Consider the following 21,655-nt stretch of genomic DNA (forward strand, 5'->3'; position numbering starts at 1 on the left):
ACGTCTGGTCACCCTAGCAGAATCTCTTGGTAGAACATTTGGAGATGAAGACTATTTTGCTTTTTTAATCTGTGAAAATGAATTCATATCTCAAACTTGAATCTTTGCATTTCTGAACACAAATAAAAACACTGGTCAACACCATACTAAAAAGGGTTATAAAAATACATATACAAAATATAGCCCCAAATGTCATATCAGTACACAAATTCTTCATTTCTAAAGTTGCTTTCTCACTGCCATATATTGTCAGATTTAAGACAGCCTGTAAAATCTATAATATCAGTTTCTTTTAGTTCATGAAAACTACAGATGACATTGATAATCTTACATGTATGTAATTCCTTCCATCACAAAGGATCCTAAAGCTCTTTACAAACTTTACCCGACAGACTTTTCTCCACCACTAAAAACTGAGCTACTACTGGGATGAAACCATTCCCAAATTTCATAGTGCAAACAATGGTATATAACATTTGAGGACAAGCGGAGAAAATATCTTTTGCACTTGAAATCATATAGGGAATTTGCCCAGGCAGAACGTAATAAGTAGTTTGAATTTGGCCAGGAATTACCCACTTCAATTCTCAGGAAGAGAATCATGGGATTTTAAATGATCAGAAGTTGGTCAAGTTCTTAGTTTTGCCCCATGTTTTATTCAAAAAGGCTGTTTTAACCCTTCAAGTATCGTATCAGCACTGACTCAGGAAAAAAAAAGTCACATGCTGAATCATAATACCTCTTGTGCAGCACCTAGCTGTTCCCTAATTCTACCAACCAAGTACTGACATAGCCAAACCCCGGTTAGAGCCTGATCCAAATCTAGTTGACGTCTTTCCACCCATTTCAGTGGATCAGCCCCAAAGTTTATAATATCTGATGGAAGCACAGCATAAGGTTAGAGCAGTGGTTCTTAAACTGTGGGTCAGGACCCCAAAGTGGGTCACGACCCCCTTTGAATGGGGTCATCAGTGCTGTCTTAGACTTGCTGTGGCCCAGGGCTGAGGCCCGAGCCCCACTACCCAGGGCCGAAGCCAAAGCCCGAGGGCTTCAGCTCTCGGTGGCAGGACTCAGGTTGCAGGGCCCCTGCATGGGGCTGAAACCCTTGAGCTTCAGCTTTGCCCCCCACACCCAGAGTGGTGGGCTCAGGCTTTGCCCTCACCCCCCGGGCAGTGAGGCTTAGGCGGGCTCAGGTTTCAGTCCCCGCTCCTGGGGTGGTGAAGTAATTTTTGTTGTCAGAAGGGGGTCGTGGTGCAATGAAGTATGAGAACCCTTGGGTTAGAGGATACATTTGTATATTCTGATCTGTATTCTCAACACAGTAACTGCAGCAAAACCTGCTTTCAAGTGGTACTAAATTGAGAATTTCAGCTCTGAAAAATCATAGATAGATACAGAAAGTAAGGCAAATTCCACCAATAGGTAGAGAAAGAGGCTAGTTTTCTCTTGCCAGACTAGAGATAATTATAGCACTTGGCTTACTGGAGATCAGGTTATAAACATTTTCTAACATCAATAGGCCACAATATTAGTGAACAAAAGCCAAATAAAATTAAACTTCTGTTCATATATTGTAACTGAAAAAAAGCTTATTTATGCTTCATAACATAATTTATATTTCTTTAAACAAACACACTTATAATTCTGCCATGCCCTTATACGCTCACTCTCTCTGAGGTCCTCCTTTAATTTTCATCTACTCAACACTGATTTTTAAGGAAATGCCTCTCTCCTCAACAAATCTGCTGGGACAGTCCTACTGGTCACCCCCAGACTGGACCTCTGCGTGAAAGGTATTTTCAGTGTAGGACCATCAATGTAAAGTTCATGTCCACTGTTGGTGCAATCGTACCTTAGTCAAGTGATCATTATTTCTAGCAGAAACCCATACATTTTAGGATTACACTGGAATATTGCATTTCAGACTAAGGAGCTCTTATGCAAATTAAAACATTTATTAAAACTCCCTAACTTGAACTGTCCATCAAATATGATCACAGATTGCAGCAGATGTGGCTCTTTGTATTGATAGCCTGAACTTGGTAATCTATTTTATTTAATGGAAAACAAAAAACAGTTGTCACGAAATCAATGAGCACAGAGTGAAAAATAGGCTCTCGCTGAGTGTAACACATTTGGAAAGAAAACTAATGAAGCTGGCAGCCTGAAGATCATGATGCTTACATTTAGTTTCTAACATAACCACCTAAAATATTCACTAGGTCATAGTTATAAAACTAACTTTTGAAAATATTTTTTCACCCCAAACACCTGACAATAAGCAGCAAAATATTGCAGTTTCTGTTTAGATTTAAATTATGTTAAAATTATAACTATGCAGAACTAGATTTGGGGATCTACTAATCCAGAAACCAAACGAGTGCTTGATTTGCAGGTACCCACAAAGTGGGAAGCAGTCCCAAATTAATCCAGGACTTTGGGGTCTGCTGTAGGTTGAATGCCTTGATTAAGGACAGGGCAAGAGAAATTGAGGGATTTGGTTGCAAGGAAGGTCTCAAGAATACACTTTGCCTTTTAGGAAAGCAGAGATCAAGAGGCATTTACAGAGGCTTCAAAGGAAGCTATGTTTCCTGTCCTTTCCTGACGATGATGTCAAGTATGTTGCATGGGCAATTGGTGCCCTCAAAGTGGTAGGGGAGAAAATGGGGCATGTAGCAAAGCGAGACTCACCGGCACGGTGCTCCTGCCGGTGATCCTGGGAATTAGCTCGATTCCAGGCCTCCTCCTGGCCAGTGGCTCACCTGCCGCTGGCCCTGGGTCCCTCCCAGGGAAATCCCCAACCCTCTAAACCCCAACTTGCCTCAGTGGCTACTGCCAGTCATCATCTAGCCCCCGCTCACTGGGGCAGACTGCAGTCAGTAAACCACTCATCACTGGCAAGCGGGTTGGACCAGCTGCCTCTGCCTAACCCCGGGGCCACGCCTCTGCAGCCCCGTACCTCTGTAGGCCTTGCACAAAGCTGCAGCCTGGGGAGTTACCTGGCTGGAGCTCCCCAGCTCCTCTTGCCTTTCCCCAGCACTACTCTACCTCATGTACCAGTGTGGGCAGCTAGGTCTTTCTCTCTCCACTGTTAGAGAGAGACTGCCCTGCCTTCTGGCCCTGAAGCTCTTTTATAGGGCCCAGCCTGGCCCTGATTGGCTGCCTTCCAGTCTTTTCCTATTGGCTCCCTGGGGCAGCTCTTTCCCAAGGATGGTTTTAACCCCTTCAGGGCTGGAGCAGGGTGACCGCCCCGCTACAGGGCATGAGCTCTCCTATAATGCAACTCATTCTTATCAGCCAACAATCTCCAATACAGTAACTTCCCACTTAACGTCCTCTCGCTTAACATTGTTTCGATCTTACATCCCTGTTCCATTACAGAACATGCTCCACTTAAAGTTGTGCAATGCTCCGCTATAACGACATTTTGCTGCCTGCTTTGTCCACACCTGGCAGCCCCCTATCAGCTCCCCTAAGCCCCACTCCCCCAGCGCCTCCCACCCACCGGCAGACCCTGTAGATCAGCCTCCTTCCCCCTGCCTCCTGCCCGTGGCAATCAGCTTGTTTGCAGCGTTGAGGAGGCAGAAAGGAAGAGTGAGGAGGCAGTGTGCGGAGTAAAGGGGGAGGAGACGGGGGGGGAGAAGAGGCGGGTTAAGGGTGGGTACTTGGGGGAAGGGTTGGAGTGGGTTGAGCCCCCCACCCCTGGTGCTTGCACAGTAGGGGAAGCTGCTGCTGAGCAACGTGCTTCTCCTAGCTTATGGCACCTTCAGTGTCCTTGCCTGCCTCACTGGCTGCAGTGCCAGTGGGCTGTGCCTGTGTGGGGTAAGGCGGGGGCACCTCCCATTGCTTCATACGCAATAATGATGTTCCCATTGCTTCATACTCAGCGGTGATGATTGTAATATTAAATTGTTTCTTTAAAATTGTTTAAAACTTATACCTGTATTAAACTGCTTGTTTAAAATGTATATAATGCCTTTTGTCTGGCAAAAAAAAATTTCCGTGGAACCTAACCCCCTCCCCCCGCCATTTACATTAATTCTTATGGGGAAATTGGATTCGCTTAACATCGTTTCGCTTAAAGTTGCATTTTTCAGGAACATAACTACAACGTTAAGTGAGGAGTTACTGTATTATACTTAACATTTTACATCTTCGGAGTGCTAGACAGATATTAACCCTCGCGTGGGGTAGATGGGCAGGTATCAACCCTGTTTTGCTCTGATTAGGAGTCTGCTTAAGGCAGTGGCCACTAATGATTTTTCTGTAAAAATCAGTGCAAACATACACTGGATAAACAAGAAAAGAATGAGAATAACTTGTAACAGATTAAAGAAACTGAGGGCGAGGCAAACTGTGGCAGCAAACTGTGCTTGCAAATAATTGCAGGCACTATTTTGCAACCAAAATGATTTGCTCCTGCATTTTAGGTAATTTAGGTATCTGAGGATTTGTGAGTGGAATTAGGTAATTAAGACAGTTTTGTGGGCCCATAAATAAAGGTCCACTTAAGATCGGGCTCAAAGTTTGGCCCAGAGAGGTTTGGCCCAAAGCCACAGAGTGTGCCAGTGACAGCAACGATTTAAAACTCAAATTCTTGACTCCCATTCCCATGCTCATTCCATTTGACCTTGCCTGTCAAAACAGAATTACAGCCTCCTCCCACTATAATGTGCAAAATACATGAATTTAAGAACAAGCATGTTCCTTTTTGGATTAGTATTACAGATGGTTTTAGTACTACTCCAGCCCTTGGCCAGCAGTTTGCTATGAAAACTCATTTCAATTTTCGGGACTTTTAAAGAGGGAGGAATAAAAACTTATTTCCTTCTCAACCAAAGTGTCCAAGCACCTAAAATAAAAAGCTTACTCCAACTTGACATTTGATTTGATTCATTCTGTCCTTAAAACACTGCTATTATTTACCTTTCAATCTGGAATCCCCACCGAAGGCACCACATCCCCAGTTTCCTGTGGCTACTGCTGAAAGATGCTGAGGGGGAACAGCTGGTCGAGCAAAGCCACAGTATGCCTGCAATCAGACAAAAAGCGTATCAGCAGAGGAGGTTTTTGACAGTAGTTCTGCTGTTATATTCTTAAGCTTAGTGTTAGATAACAGTAATCAACATTTTTATTCTACTGTTTTCTGGTAAACTAAAATTCAATATAGCTTCAGGCTGGCTTAAAAGTGAAAGTTCACACACTAGTTTGTTGGCAAATGAGCAATGATAGGCAATGGAAACATTTAAAGTGAAAATCAGATAGGAAAACAAAATCCTAGTTATTTCCCCAGGACTAATGAGGAGCAGGGAATCCCTCATGCCCTAGGTAGAATTCCAAGAATACCTGTAAAACAATGTCTTTCATTCCATAAAACCCTAAGGCACTTTACATATTTAAACGTAATGTGTATTCTATATCGAGTGAAAGCTCACTTGGTCCACTTGAAACCTTTCCGGTGAAATAGCTACACTATGCTAAAGTTGAGCAAAGAAAGAGGATACTTGTAGTCAGTTGAAACTTGAGAGCGTATTCAGGTAAATAGGAATTTCTTAAACGGAATGTGGCTGAGACCCTGGGATTAACCCTACTTGTATGGAAAATGCCATGGTCTCTTTAAATTACCATACTGGTCAGGCCCTAGTTTTTGTGTCTCATCTGAAAGCAGTACAGTACTAGGACACACCATGCTGGGGCTTCAGTTCAGTATCTACTCAGAGGGAAGAGTACTACCTCCCAAACCACATTATGCAGGTTGCTTAGAGGGCTTCCATCCAAGCACAGGTATTTATAGTTTTTCTGCATAATCCCCTTTACCCTATGCAACTCCTGCTACCCTAGGCCCTGCATAACTGTCACCTTTCAAGGATAAGGAAGTATTTCATTTCTGGCTTTCACAAAACTAAAGGTTAGATTAGCTATAGGTTTAAAATGGTATATCTTTTCTTACTGTGCCTCTCTCATATACCAATACTATAAAGTTAATAAAATTCTGTCCTTTTTATATTTTTAAGGTTTTTGTTTAGGTCTTTTGACCACCCAATTGTTTCTCATAAAGGTGTAAAATCTCTTCTCACTAGTTAAGCGATCAGAATTGAGAGAGCATGACCCAGAAAGGATCAACATAGCAAAGACAAAAGAAACTCATCTGAGCCAAGTAAACAGAATTACCTTACAAGAAAAGGAGACAAATTTCCAGCACTAAATGAAATGTAATGAAGCATTTTTGTGATTGCTTGTGAAGTGAAAACTTGAAAGGCCTATCGCTGATCCACACATGAGACCATTACAGTAGGTTAAACCACTACGTAACAGCAGGACAAATCTGTCCCATGTTCTTTAAAGCCTTGAAACTGAGAATAAAATACACAAAGCCATCTTAAAATACAGGTCTTATATAATATTAAGTGAGGGAAGGAGGAGGAAAACCTGACATAGTCACTCACAAATCTTGAATAAAGAAAGATGCTTCTACAAAAGACCCAGGGGGGGGCAAAAGGGCAAATCTCTCCTTGAAATGTTTACAAAGGTATAAAAATTTATTGAACGCACTGTCTGGTACGGATTAGTAAACTCGTTTTTTTTCGCCCCCATGTAGTCTGTAAATTCTGACAGATATTAGTTATGATTTGGCAGTACACCATTATTCAAAGTTTAAAACAGAGAGCTTACACAACGGTTCACAAATTACCTGTTCTATCAGATGCATGTGGCTTTTTAAAATCTCTCTCAAGTCAGAAATATTGGTGTGCTCAATGACTGGAGCAGGTTTGTGAAAAATGACAGCACCTAGCAAACCATTACACAGCTGTGTGGAAAATAAACCTCCCCAGATGAAAGAACTGGATCTGTATTGGAACAAGACAGCCATTTTGTTTCTGTGTTTGTTTATTTGCAGGAAGGAGTGGGACATGTATTTTCTTTGTGTACTTCAAAAATACATGGAGACCATGGAAACTGCCTTTATATTCTCTCTCACTGTCCTATTTTTTGTAGGCTTTCTTCCGGCAGCTCACGGAAGCTACTGGATCGCATGCCCTGATTCTCATGGGTGACTTTAATTTTCCTGATATCTGCTGGGAGAGCAATACAGCGGTGCATAGACAATCCAGGAAGTTTTTGGAAAGCGTAGGGGACAATTTCCTGGCGCAAGTGCTCGAGGAGCCAACTAGGGGGGGGCGCTTTTCTTGACCTGCTGCTCACAAACCGGGTAGAATTAGTGGGGGAAGCAAAAGTGGATGGGAATCTGGGAGGCAGTGACCATGAGTTGGTTGAGTTCAGGATCCTGACACAGGGAAGAAAGGTAAGCAGCACGATACGGACCCTGGACTTCAGGAAAGCAGACTTCGACTCCCTCAGGGAACGGATGGCCAGGATCCCCTGGGGGACTAACTTGAAGGGGAAAGGAGTCCAGGAGAGCTGGCTGTATTTCAAGGAATCCCTGTTGAGGTTACAGGGACAAACCATCCCGATGAGTCGAAAGAATAGTAAATATGGCAGGCGACCAGCTTGGCTTAATGGTGAAATCTTAGCGGATCTTAAACATAAAAAAGAAGCTTACAAGAAGTGGAAGGTTGGACATATGACCAAGGAAGAGTATAAAAATATTGCTAGGGCATGTAGGAATGTTATCAGGAGGGCCAAATCGCACCTGGAGCTGCAGCTAGCCAGAGATGTCAAGAGTAACAAGAAGGGTTTCTTCAGGTATGTTGGCAACAAGAAGAAAGCCAAGGAATGTGTGGGCCCCTTACTGAATGAGGGAGGCAAATTAGTGACAGAGGATGTGGAAAAAGCTAATGTACTCAATACTTTTTTTGCCTCTGTTTTCACTAACAAGGTCAGCTCCCAGACTGCTACGCTGGGCATCACAAAATGGGGAAGAGATGGCCAGCCCTCTGTGGAGATAGAGGTGGTTAGGGACTTTTTAGAAAAGCTGGACGTGCACAAGTCCATGGGGCCGGACGAGTTGCATCCGAGAGTGCTGAAGGAACTGGCGGCTGTGATTGCAGAGCCATTGGCCATTATCTTTGAAAACTCGTGGCGAACCGGGGAAGTCCCGGATGACTGGAAAAAGGCTAATGTAGTGCCAATCTTTAAAAAAGGGAAGAAGGAGGATCCTGGGAACTACAGGCCAGTCAGCCTCACTTCAGTCCCTGGAAAAATCATGGAGCAGGTCCTCAAAGAATCAATCCTGAAGCACTTGCATGAGAGGAAAGTGATCAGGAACAGCCAGCATGGATTCACCAAGGGAAGGTCATGCCTGACTAATCTAATCGCCTTTTATGATGAGATTACTGGTTCTGTGGATGAAGGGAAAGCAGTGGATGTATTGTTTCTTGACTTTAGCAAAGCTTTTGACACGGTCTCCCACAGTATTCTTGTCAGCAAGTTAAGGAAGTATGGGCTGGATGAATGCACTACAAGGTGGGTAGATAGCTGGCTAGATTGTCGGGCTCAACGGGTAGTGATCAATGGCTCCATGTCTAGTTGGCAGCCGGTATCAAGTGGTGTGCCCCAAGGGTCGGTCCTGGGGCCGGTTTTGTTCAATATCTTCATAAATGATCTGGAGGATGGTGTGGATTGCACTCTCAGCAAATTTGCGGATGATACTAAACTGGGAGGAGTGGTAGATACGCTGGAGGGGAGGGATAGGATACAGAGGGACCTAGACAAATTGGAGGATTGGGCCAAAAGAAATCTGATGAGGTTCAATAAGGATAAGTGCAGGGTCCTGCACTTAGGACGGAAGAACCCAATGCACAGCTACAGACTAGGGACCGAATGGCTAGGCAGCAGTTCTGCGGAAAAGGACCTAGGGGTGACAGTGGACGAGAAGCTGGATATGAGTCAGCAGTGTGCCCTTGTTGCCAAGAAGGCCAATGGCATTTTGGGATGTATAAGTAGGGGCATAGCGAGCAGATCGAGGGACGTGATCGTTCCCCTCTATTCGACATTGGTGAGGCCTCATCTGGAGTACTGTGTCCAGTTTTGGGCCCCACACTTCAAGAAGGATGTGGATAAATTGGAGAGAGTCCAGCGAAGGGCAACAAAAATGATTAGGGGTCTGGAACATATGAGTTATGAGGAGAGGCTGAGGGAGCTGGGATTGTTTAGCCTGCAGAAGAGAAGAATGAGGGGGGATTTGATAGCTGTTTTCAACTACCTGAAAGGGGGTTCCAAAGAGGATGGCTCTAGACTGTTCTCAATGGTAGCAGATGACAGAACGAGGAGTAATGGTCTCAAGTTACAGTGGGGGAGGTTTAGATTGGATATTAGGAAAAACTTTTTCACTATGAGGGTGGTGAAACACTGGAATGCGTTACCTAGGGAGGTGGTAGAATCTCCTTCCTTAGAGGTTTTTAAGGTCAGGCTTGACAAAGCCCTGGCTGGGATGATTTAACTGGGAATTGGTCCTGCTTTGAGCAGGGGGTTGGACTAGATGACCTTCTGGGGTCCCTTCCAACCCTTATATTCTATGATTCTATGATTCTATTTAAACAACAGATAGAAGAGCTCCAGAACTAGCAAGCTGAGTGCCTGGAGTACCTCTCATTGCTCCACAATGACCCTTATAGCCAATATAAGGGTGGAACTGTCTTCGTCATAAAATATCTCAAATTTCTAAACAGTGATAAGTGATGCTCTACTGGAAATTAAAAAGAGCAAGTTGCATCTTGATAATTAATCTATAAAGTATCACCAGGGATAGAATATTATTAACTAGCACTATTCTCAAGGGAATCATGATGATAATACAGTAGCCCTGTGGACTATCTTACTATTACATTTCTTACACTGTGTATTTGCAAATCTTAATATTGAAATCAGGCACAATGGATGCCTTAGAATTCTAAACAGCTGATCTCGGACAACATTCATCAGTTTTTTTTAGGGATGGGTTAAACCAGGTATACAGCCAGTTATAAAACCAAAGAATTATAGTTATCTTAACTTTGATTAAAAAATAATATATTTGCTTCATAGTTTGTGGCTAATAAGCAGAAAAAGACCCTAATCAGCAAATAAAGGAAGCCTATGAGAATAATTAGTAGGACGGATGCATGGTTAAAAAAAACTAATAAAAAGCTGCAGTAGCAAGACAAAGGAAAACGGTCTTAAAACCTTTTCTCTTCAAAAGAAACAAGCACAAACCTTCCCACTGTTCTGCTGGTAAACAAGGAGATGGGAGTGGACAAGAAAGGAAGGATAAAAGCAAGGATAAATTGCTTCAAACTGGGTTTTTGCTACAGCTAGCAAGTTAGCTGATGGGTATAAAGAGAGCCATGAATCTGAACGTTCTTTGTTAGACCCTACCTGATTATTCTGGAGCACACCAGGATGAGACTATTTTCCCTGGGTCTGACCTGTTTTTAAATATACTGATCACATGCTTATGAATAATTTGTTACTGTATTGGGTGTAGTGACTGGTTATCTTTGGGCTGTTAGGCATGTTTTGAGCAACTGTATAAATACCATTTGTCCTTTGGACTTAATAAAGAAATTTATGGTTGAATTAGTGTTTGGTGATCTCCCATATTAATATTAATAATTTCAAATAATATTAATAATTCCAACACCACGAGTAGGTGTCACTCCCAACAAACTACCTCTTGGGAAAGCTGAGTGACAACTAACATCTGGTCCCATTGAGATAAGTGCAGCTTAAAAAGGAGTAAAATACCAACTTATAAAATAGGATCCTTTTAAAAAATAAAACCACTCTATTAAATGTCTCTCTCAATTATTTCCTAATGCTTAATAACAGAATAGAAGTATAACAGAACTACAGGAGTCAATGGATACCGATCCCTATCCTATCATGGGGTGCCATTCTTGTATAAACAGGTATTTGATGGCCTAAATAAATAAATGGTCTAACTAATTAAATCATAATATATTTTAGATAAGAAAAAATGTATTGTTTGTTTCCACACCGCACAAAAAATTAACTCTCTTGGTTTAGATAAACTGACTGAAAACCAGTGTAGACAAATACACTAGCAATATGTTGTCTTCAGAAGGCATGGTGATTTCTAGTATGATTTAGTATAAAATTCCCCCTTATATTTAAGTTTACCTTACTTAATGGAATGTAAAATCTATTTCACTCAGCAGTTGGCTTAGCATTTTCCTCAGATATGATTAACCTGTTCACATTGAACTACCGCTGCCTAACCGGAGTTGTAAACAGAAGAAAATACATACATTTATCCTAATATATGAAAGGATTTGCATCTATCAATATGATTGATAAGTTTAGTCTGATCTCAAATGCATTGGGGTGGGCGATTTAGTTTTCCAATTAAACTGTCACTGAAGTTTACTAAATTAATTTACTGTCTTTTTCAGGGCTTATTTCATTACCATCAGTGATGGAATGATGTGATGTATGCGACTTTATACAGGAAACACAGGTTTTTAAACTAAAACTAGTCTTGATCGGTGTACATTATTTTTGGAAAAATAACCTTAAAAGTGGTATTTCCTTTTCAGTAGGAAGATTAATGAAAAGCTTGCCTATACTTGCTTGAATTTATTTACATATCTATAGTAGGACCTGATCCTGAAAGGTGCTGAATGCTTCAATTCCCACTGATGTACAATGGAAACTGAGGTTTCCCAGTACCTTTCACAGTTGGGCCTATATAGTACATATGTACACCTGCAAAAGATTAATTACAGGGCATAGAAATTAATGAAAAACCTGCCTTGTTTAGTTTAAAAAAAAGAGTTGCAACTAAAGATACCTGTAGCTGGAAAGGTATACCAAGAATGTACAGTATCATCAGAATTCAATGTTTACATGGTTTCTAGATGGGGCTAGGATCTGATCCATAATAAAGCAAGAGAATTCCCTCTCCAGTGTCTGAGTGAAAATAGAAACTTAAATTGGATAGTCATTTAGAGGAGAAAGAATTAGTCCAGAATTTGGTCATAAATTAGAAACTGTGGGCAGGGGAGAAGAGAAGGTTAACAATATCAGTATTGTTAACTGTCACTCTATAGAAATATGAGGTACTATACTTTTTTTTGTTTGTTTGTTTCTTTAAAATCATAGGGTAGGCTAGATTCATTACAGCTAACCAGTCAAACACAAATTGCAGGAAATATTGGTAGTGGTAACTTTTTAGTTCTGGGCTTAGAACCTTTGAAAAACATTATTGGGAAGATTTAGACAGACCTATTAGTTTCCATTTAGAAAATTAAAAAATGTATGCCAAGTCAGAAACCATTTACTAACAAGTATTCTATCTGGCATGCTTAGACTTTAATCTTACTATTGCAAAATATGAAGGATACCTATTATGAAAAGGTACTGCAATTAAACAAGATGTCCCCTTCAAAGGAGTTGCCGATCCTGCAAGAACTATGGGAAAGCATAACTCCAACATTAATGAAAGGCTGTAAATAATGGGCCTTAGAAGTTACTGGCCTTGTTGAGTTCTCTTCTAATTTTCTCAGGAACAAACTGATCAAGGAAACGTCTGAAGTGAAATGCATCAATAGCAACAATTTCAGTGCAGCGCCTCTGCCATTCATCCCTGCATTGGGAAAAGGAGGACAGCAAAATTTTGTGTAGTCAATAATATAGTGTCTAGAAACAATTCCAAAAATTGAAGTGTGACTCAAAGCTTCATTACTCATTCAGCAGGTTAACACTTTCAGTAGGCTAAGCTACAATTCTGAAACACAAACTTGGCAGAGATAATAGCACCACCTTATCTCACAGTGATGTGAAAATACATTCATTAGGTCTGTGAAGCACTGATATCATGGTGATGAAGGCCATGAAAAAGCCCTTTCAATGTGTTACAGATATTTTTGTACTGAAGACTCATAACTACACCACAGAAGTTATGAGAAAGTAAAATGGAGTCATAGGTAGCTGTGGCTTTTGGCACCGAACAAGGTAATGCTCAGCAGTGAAACAGTAAATGCTGATAAACTGTCAGATTTCAGAGTTAGCACCCTTTCTGAATAGATGCAATTTATGCCTCTCAGAACTACTGTTGCAAGCTGTCCAGTCTAAGGAAGACAATACTGTTACAGTTTGCACTTGGTTCCTCTTTGAAAGGTTTTCTTTGGAACCATAACGACTTTAAATTAATGAATTAGTTTATTACCCTAAACTATCCTGTTGCAAAGAACAGATTCTGCAGTAAATTGCCCTGCCATAGAATATATGCGTCTTATCTATAACAAAGCACCTACATGCTTTCTAGCAGTTTTAAAAAACCCAACTGGTCAGATCTGTAAAAAAGAAGCTAAAAAGTGCCCGAGAGCTGTAGTTCAACATTCATGATTGTTTCCTTACTCTTTTTTCAGGAATAAAGGCTAAACTTTAATTGTAAAAATTATCTCAGCTACTCAACAGTGAATGTATTACCTTGGGGTATCATCTTCATGGCTTCTTGCCCATCGGTATGTTTCTGCATAGCCTGTATATTCACTGTATTGCTCAGTACCTGAAATAAATCATTTGCCATTTGTCAATTTGCAGATGTTTCTCTTCTTAATACATCGCCTCCCTCCAAGGAGTCTTCACTCCTCTGAATATATGTGCAACTTATGTTAATACTAATGGGAGCTACATATGAACATTACGAGGCAAACTGAACCCTATGTAATCAATATGAGTCTCTTTTCCTCATAGTGTAGTAAGTAAGGTAGTAAGTAGTACTAGGGTAGTACTTACATAGGGTAGTAAGTGTCCAACACAGGCAATCAAAACTGCAGGTCTCTTTTACCTGTGTCCACAAGTCCTAACATACATTTAACTACCTGCTGTTCTCACCCTCCCTAGCCCACAGTGAAATTCACCAGGAAAGACACTGGGCTGACAGCTAAGGATGCAGAGCTTGTGAGTAGCAAGTTAATTTTTGCTGGGGGGGAGGGAGGAGAGGACGACGAGGAGGAGGACAGGGAAGAATGGAAGGACACGAGTTAATCCAACACAGAATTTTTCCAACAAACTATTTTTCCTTCAAGTTTTCACTGATAAACGTCTATTTAACAAAGAAATCAGATGCCTTACCGACCGGGGTTTTTTGTTTGAGACACAAGAAAATTAGTTCTTTCATATGAGCAAAAATATTTTCCTGAATTTTAATAATCTGACAATGATTTCTAATCTATATTGTTCAAAGATCAGAAATTTCATGCGAAACATTTCTTAGGAAGGGTTAAGTTATTAACCCTAGGAGTTCCTCTTTCAACTGGCAATTCAGTTAGGACATTTTTGAAATACCAGGAGTCAGCAAAGTGAGGGAAAAGGAGGAAGAAAATCATAATATGGCAAGTTTTTTTTAATATATATTAAACCTTTATTTTTATATATATTAAACCATATATATATATATAGATAGATAGATAGATAGTTAGATATGACAAGGTTTAACATATTAGAACCCATTAATACATAGTTCAACTCCTTAACATGACATGAATTATTAATTCATTTGGACCAGGAGCTAAATGGGCAGTAGGTTCGCAGGTACATAGACACTGAAACAATACTCGCATACATATTACAATGACAATAAAATACTCCGCTATTCAGAATATAATTACACTGTATTAACCACCATTCACTGAAAGACTGGAATGATACACCTAATGAAGGAAACACAATAAGAGGAGGAAAATGGGATCTCAGAGAGTAGTACATTTTCACAGGGCAATATAAATTTCTCTGAAAGAAAGTCTAGAGAATACATGAAGGTGTAAAAGACTGTGTGCCAGGAGTGGTGCAGAGCTGCATCACCCCAACAGGAGCCTTGGGCATCCAGACTGCACACCTTAAAATCAATACATCTGGTCTAGGGCTGTCTTGCACTGGATGTTTGTCACCTTGGACCTCAGAGACCCGTGACTGCTTCTTCCGCTATACCCGTACCTCCACTTGCTCGTCTTCACTAGCAACATTAAAGTGGTGCTGTGGCAGCACTTTCACGTGGCTTGTGTAGTCGCGGCATAGCACTGGGAGAGAGCTCTCCCAGCGCTATAAAACACCCACCTCCATGGGGGCCTGGCTCCCAGCGCTGGGGCACTGTCTACACTGGCACTTTACAGCACTGAAACTTGCAGCACTCAGGGGGGTGTTTTTTTCACACTCCTGAGTGAGAAAGTTGCAGCCCTGTAAAGTGCCAGTGTAGACAAGCCCTGAAGGTCATCAACCGGCAATTCATCTATGGATTGCTAACTGAGTGTATAATCTGTGTCCCCACAGCTCCAATCAAAAGTCTGACTGCCCCAGATCATGTTCCCCTTCACCTACATCTAAGACTGAAACCTAACTTAACAAATTAGAGTTGTTCGTTCAAATTTTCTCACCACAGCTGTTCTTCACGCATGGGTTGCTACTACTGAGCCAGGATCCAACACAAACCAAGTTATTTGAGCTCTCTGACTCTTCGGGTAAAGGATGCCAAAATGGCACGCTCTCTCTCCTTGTACCAAAATTCAATGACCTTGCTTCAGGAGGCAGGAAGGTTTCCTGGAGCTGCAGCTTCCATCCTGCACTGTGTGTGTTAAGTGGCCATCCCTCACACTGGGTTTGCCGGATGGCTTTATCTACCTTGCACATAAAGGTAATTTCATTGTCTCTTCGTGCTGAGTTTATTTTGGAGACACATTTATGGAGGCAGAACCACATTCCTTTGTCTAGGACAGGGTGATTTAAGCTCTGCCTGCCAAACACCCTTTAAGAACATATTTCCAGCACATATTTATAATTTTTCATCTATCACCTGTACTTTCACAACACAATAATATTAATGACCAGCATATTACCAGTTCATATAGGATACCTTACATCACACCTTTTAGATACAGATTATGACAACAATGAGTTGGGGTACACTGAGCTGGTCCGGCCAGCGAAGGCTCACTTCTACATACCAGGAAGCCCTTCGCCCTCTGGTATTGGAATGCTATTAGGATCACAATTGAACGATTTTTTCCACAACAAGCCTTTGTCATTCAGCGCACAGGATGGATGGTGCTCAATTAATGAGCAGCTATTCAATATTTTGTTTTCTCCTCAATGTGTGACCCTCCACCTCATTTACTCCATAGAACTGAAACCCTGCTCTAAAGACAGAATTATAAATATCCTCATAGGCTTTGCTATGGTACTCATCACTATAGTATCCGAGTGTTCTAGAAACATCACTTTATTTTCACAACATGCCTATGAAGTGAGGGGGTGATACTATCCCCATTTTACAGATGAGGAGCTGAGGCACCGAGAGATTCAGGTCAAAAATAGCTACTAATTTTGGATAGATCCCGGATTTGAAATGCCTAGAATCTGATTTTTCAGAGTACTTAGTATTACACAGGACTTATGTTCAAACCACATCTCCCATTGACCAAAGTTGCAGCTGTGACCGCTCAGCAATTCTGCAAAGCAGGCCCAGGGTCTCAAGATGGGCACTCAGAAAATGAGGAACACACAATCAGTGACCACTTCTGAAAAGTCTGATTTAACTGACTTGCTTGGTATCACAGAGGAACTCTAAGGCCAGGTCTACACTCAAAAGTTAAGTCGATCCAGCTTTGTCACTCAGGGGTGTGAATAATCCACACCCTTGAGCAACATAGTTAATCCAATCTAGTCCCCAGAGTAGATAGTGATAGGCTGACAGAAGAATTCTTCCACTGACCTAGCTATTGACTCTCGGGGAGGTGGATTACCGAGGCTGATGGGAGAATCCCTCCCGTCGCTGTAGTGAGTGTCTACGCTGAAACACTATAGCAGCACAGCTGCAGCTTCTCTGCTGTAGAGTCTCAAGTGTAGCCAAGCCCTGTGGCAGAGGCAGGGATAGAATCTACTTGTCCAGGGCAGCTTTCAACAGCCTTAACCATGAGACCCTCTTTTTTTCTCCCTGAAATCCTCTGCCTCATTACTACACACCTTTCAACTTCTGCAACAAACAAGGCAGGGGTCCTCCAGACAACAGCATCCTTCATGACACAACATTTATTCACCCCCCCAGGTCCTGTGCACTGGATTTCCCCCAAGCTTGACCCTTTCTGTCAAACTCTAGTCCTATCTCTTTCCCATCCCTGGCTCCTTGTCCAAGTCCCACTATCCTATTCTACCCAGTTCCTATTCCTCAGGCTTCTCACAGTCCCAGTCTCCTTGCCCAGCCACTACTAGTCTTCCCCTCTAGGATCCTTTTTCAAGTCCCAATCTCTTCTCCCCATGACTCCCAATCATTCCCCCTTCCCACATCCTGTCCCAGTCCCTCCACCACCCCAACTCCTTGTCCCCAGTCTCCTTGTCCAGTCAGTACCAGTTCCCCCTCTCTTTGGCTCCTCGTCTGATCCATCTTCCTTTACCCGCTAGCTCCTAATCCCAGTCTCCTCATCCAATCTCTGTTTCCTTTCCCCATCCACTCCCTGGCTTCTTGTCTCCCAGTTCCTTTGCCCAGTCAGTCACAGTCCTCCCACACATCCATGCATTTTGTTAGATCTGCCTCTGCTCCCCCCTTCTACACCTGCTGAGAGTGTAATTAAACTGTGTTTTGCCAAGGCCTCTGAAATCAGGGTACGATTTCATAAGCCAAGGAAAAAGAGGGTACGTGAAGTCCCCCAGAATAATGGTGGGGACAGTAACCCCGTTTATGACAATGTCATTTGATGAAAACAGTGTCCCAGACTGTCCATCAACAGAGACTCCCAATTGGTGAAAAACTCAGGCATCTTGAACGTTTCCAGTGCACCCATGTTGATATTCATAAATCGACCTCTGTGGTCCACTAGTGCCTGCATAACAATGGAATAGTCCCCTTTCTGGTTTATGTACCGATGTGCTCCTTGACGAGGACAAACAATGGGAACATGAGTTCCATCAATGGCCTCAGCGCAGTTAGGAAACCCAATAGTCTCAAAGCTAGCAATTACCTAAGGAATATCTTTAACGCCTGCCACCTTGAGGTAAAACACATGCCTCATTGCCTCAGAAACCACCGCCACCACTTTACCCACAGTCAACTTTCCAACACCAAAATGGTTGGTAACAGACCTATAACAGTCTGGGGTAGCCAGCTTCCAGACAGTTATAGTGACCCGCTTCTGGACTGGCCAGGGTGACCTCATTCATCTCTCTTTATGCTGGAGGGTTGGGGCAAGCCTCTCACAAATCTCCAAGAATGTTGCTTTCTTCACGTGAAAGTTCTGGACCCACTGCTGGTCACCCCAGGTCTGTATGACAACGTGATCCCTACAGTCTGTGCTTATGGCCCTGCGCTAGAAGCGGCAGTCTACTTAGGGGGCATCAGCAGCTATGCCAAGTGTATTGAGCAGCATAAGGGAGTAAGAGTCTGCCATGCCAGGGTACTCCCCCCTCCTCCATCATGGAATCAATCAGGTACCTTTGGTGGGTCAGAAAATGCTGTCCACAAGTGCCTCATGGAAGCTTTGCCCATTTCCTGACACGAGTGAAAGCGCAAGCAAGAGAAGTTCTTCAAAAGGCACCTCCCCAATGTTACTGGCTCTTAAGCTGAGAGCACACAGACCAAAATCACTCCTCGGCTGGCTGTGTTGGCAGGCTGGGTCAAACATTCTGTAACATGCAGGGTGGGCAGTAAAGTTTTCCCATAGCGCATCATGGTGAAAGGGCTAGAGAGGCCACAATTCCAGAGGATGCTAGGGACTCCAGGATAAGTTTGGTTTGACTCAGGTGTGTGTACTGTAGTGTGGAAGCCAGAGCTCCAGGTTCAAGCCTGGGATGGAAAGTCTTAAGTCAGGTTTAAGAATTAGTGTAGACGCTCAGGCCCAGGAGTTTCTCCCACAGGTCAGCTGACTCAAGTCCTATTAACCCTAGGCTTACACTGAAGTATAGACATATCTTAAGAGTATGATTACCATTAAAAATGCTAAGAGTCACAAACGCAAGTGAATCTGGCACAGACAGTGCATTCAGTCATTCATATACACACAAATGCACACAGAAAAGATATAGCTGTGTACAGTTTATAAAGTATTAAATACAAAAGACAAACCTTATTTTGAAACATACAGCCTATCAGCTTTCAATACAGGCTGTTCTTGACTTGCTTAAAATTCATATTTATTGATATGCCTGGGGAAAATGTCTGTGCAAACAACAAGAAAAGCAAATAAGAGCTGACAGCTCTCTATCAGGACAGCCTTGGAAACCTTCAACTTTGAGAAGAAAACGTTCCCTTCGGGTATAGCAGTTAGAAGGAAAGCACTGGGTTATCAGGAAGGAGAAACTATACCATATCATGACAGTTTAATGAGTGTAGAAGTATTAGTTTTGTTTTTTAAAGGGTCATTTTCATTTGCTTTTTATGAAAATGCAACTTCTGATGACCAAACTATGAAGAGATGAATTAATCCTCAAGAGGCTCACAGAAATCACACACAATTTAAACTCATGTCCCAGAAACCCACATTAATGAAAACCATTGATTTTCATAAATGAAACTCTGGAAAGATACCAGATAAAAATTATTACTTGACAGGCAGCAGTCTTGCCTGTGACTCACAGGCTTACAAGCTGAGGCTGGAAAAAGAATCAGCTCTGCAAACATTTCTGGAGAATTTCAGAGGCTCCTTTATCTTCTGCCCTATTTTTTGGGATAAATTGATTAGCATTTCCAACATCTGAATTAAAATGAAAGTATATACAGTAGCATACTGCAGAACACTAGGGAAAACAACAAGTAGAGAAATGTAGGAGGATAATTTGCCATTTACAAAGCAGAAAACAACAAAGAAAACGAGAGCAAAGAAAGAAACAAAACATATAGGTGGAGTGCCAAGGTTTAGAGGACAAGCTGCAAAATAAGATGAGGGTGGTGCTTATAAAAGGAGAAAAAACAAATACAATAAAGTAGCATAGAATATATTTTCTTTAGCACTTCTATGAATGACAGAAGTCGAGGAAAACTATGTTTGTCATATGCTAGAGCCTCTAAAAAGAATTGTGTATGTTACTAGAAACAACGTAAGGACTCCGGATCTTACTATGCTTAAGATCTACCATTGTAAATTAAATTACTTAGCTATAGGGGAGGAGGAAAAGGGCACTGCCCCACCTATTTTTCCCATAGTGTCTGCATGGAAGAAGATAGAACATCATACCCTCTGAGGGAGGAAGGTTAGTACCACTGGTATCCAGTGAAGTAGCAGAATAAGCAGCCTGTTTTTACTTTGGTTGAACATACTTGGTCTGAAATGGTAAAAAGGCTGAATTTAGAGTATCAGGACTTGTTCACAACCTGAGTAGAAACCACAGTCAGCGGCAATCGTGATATATAATGTAAACAAGAAAATATAGTAGAAATATATCACTGGAATCTCTAGCATTCCCTCTAACATTTCTGTAGGCAGACAATTCTCTGTGTGTTGAACTACTTTGTTTGCATGACCAGTTTCATATTCATTACAGTGATGATCTCAACCAGATGCTGCACAATCAGAACAAATTTAATTTCTTTCCAATTTCTCAGACTCTTCTGCAAATTTGAGTAGCACAGTTACATCCATTAGGCCACTGCATCAAGATGCATCACAGAAAGAATGTAATTTATCAGGAAGATAGTGGCATACAGTTGCAGACATGCCTAAGAACCAAGATGGAAGAAAGCCAGAGATCAAATAAGGATGATGAAATGGCCATTTCCATTAAGAGAGCAGAACATCACATCACAGATATTAATTAGAAGGCACTATAATAAAGTAAAGTGGATCGAAAAAAAAATTGGGAGAATACTGGCTGAATGAAAATGTCACACTTGTTTGACCCTAGCAACAAATGCTTGCATTTTTGAAGGTGAATGGCTAGCTGCCCCAAAATCTTTGTTTACTGTATCCAGAGATATAGACTTCTCTTGGGATGACTCCTCCTTTACAATCTCTTTTAGTAATCTTAACCTGGAAGAGCTAACCCTTTCCAGAGGAGAAGTAATTCAGTGCTTTAATCTTGTTAGGGCCTAACACAAGGCATTTGATTGAGAACCTGAAACTCATATCACCTTACAGCAAATGTGTTATGGCACATGAACTATATTCCTGAAGATATTTGCCTATTGATACAACTATATATAAGATAATCAAATTTAAAATGAGACCCTGAAAAATGGACATTGTACTAAACTATCTTTTGTATGAGTACATTCTTTCATTAAGTATTCTTTCAGAGGGTTTTATCACATGTGTGTTTAAATGTATTTATAAACTTATAAAAATTTTTTATCACTGTTTAACCTCTGGTCTGAATTAAAATTAAAGGGAATCTGGGTTCCATTAAAATGTAGACCCCTCACACCAACTTTAATTTCAAAGAGATTCTTCCTTCCTTCCTTCCCCATCTCCAGATCCCCCCCAGACTCATCTTCTACTCCTGAACTCTCAGTCTACCATTCCAGTGATACAGTTCACCCAAGCCGTCAGTTGAGCACATCATTATTTCGGGAAACACTACATAGCTCAAAGCCACAGCTCAGCCTCCCTTCAACTCTGTGGGGCTCAGAAGCCTGATTTAATCCATCCTGGTTTGGTGCTAGAAACTGTATTAACATGAGTAACAGTAAATTCCAAATTCTAAAAGGTGTAACAGATTGCACATTTCTGTAAACAGTCTCAAAACAACATATTCCAGGCACTGTGCAGACCCT

General features: G+C 41.6%; 1 protein-coding gene across 9 annotated transcripts in view; it reads right to left on the reverse strand.

Moving 5' to 3' along the window:
- Window positions 1–21,655, reverse strand: part of PARG (poly(ADP-ribose) glycohydrolase) — a 128,738-nt gene that overhangs the window by 7,802 nt on the left and 99,281 nt on the right. For 8 of the 9 annotated variants that reach the window (XR_007357754.2, XM_048858637.2, XM_048858636.2 and 5 more), the window contains 3 exons: window positions 13,390–13,468; window positions 12,436–12,544; window positions 4,927–5,032 (listed from right to left, as the gene is read on the reverse strand). Coding sequence is in view for 7 of the 9 variants with exons in the window: in XM_048858637.2 (XP_048714594.2) it covers window positions 4,927–5,032; window positions 12,436–12,544; window positions 13,390–13,468 (294 nt within the window). In the remaining 2 variants the exon portion in view is untranslated. The remainder of the gene's footprint in view (window positions 1–4,926; window positions 5,033–12,435; window positions 12,545–13,389; window positions 13,469–21,655) is intronic. The other variant, XR_007357751.2, reaches the window with a different exon arrangement.

This window comes from Caretta caretta, chromosome 7, assembly GCF_965140235.1.
Source record: "Caretta caretta isolate rCarCar2 chromosome 7, rCarCar1.hap1, whole genome shotgun sequence".
Lineage (NCBI taxonomy): Eukaryota > Metazoa > Chordata > Testudines > Cheloniidae > Caretta > Caretta caretta.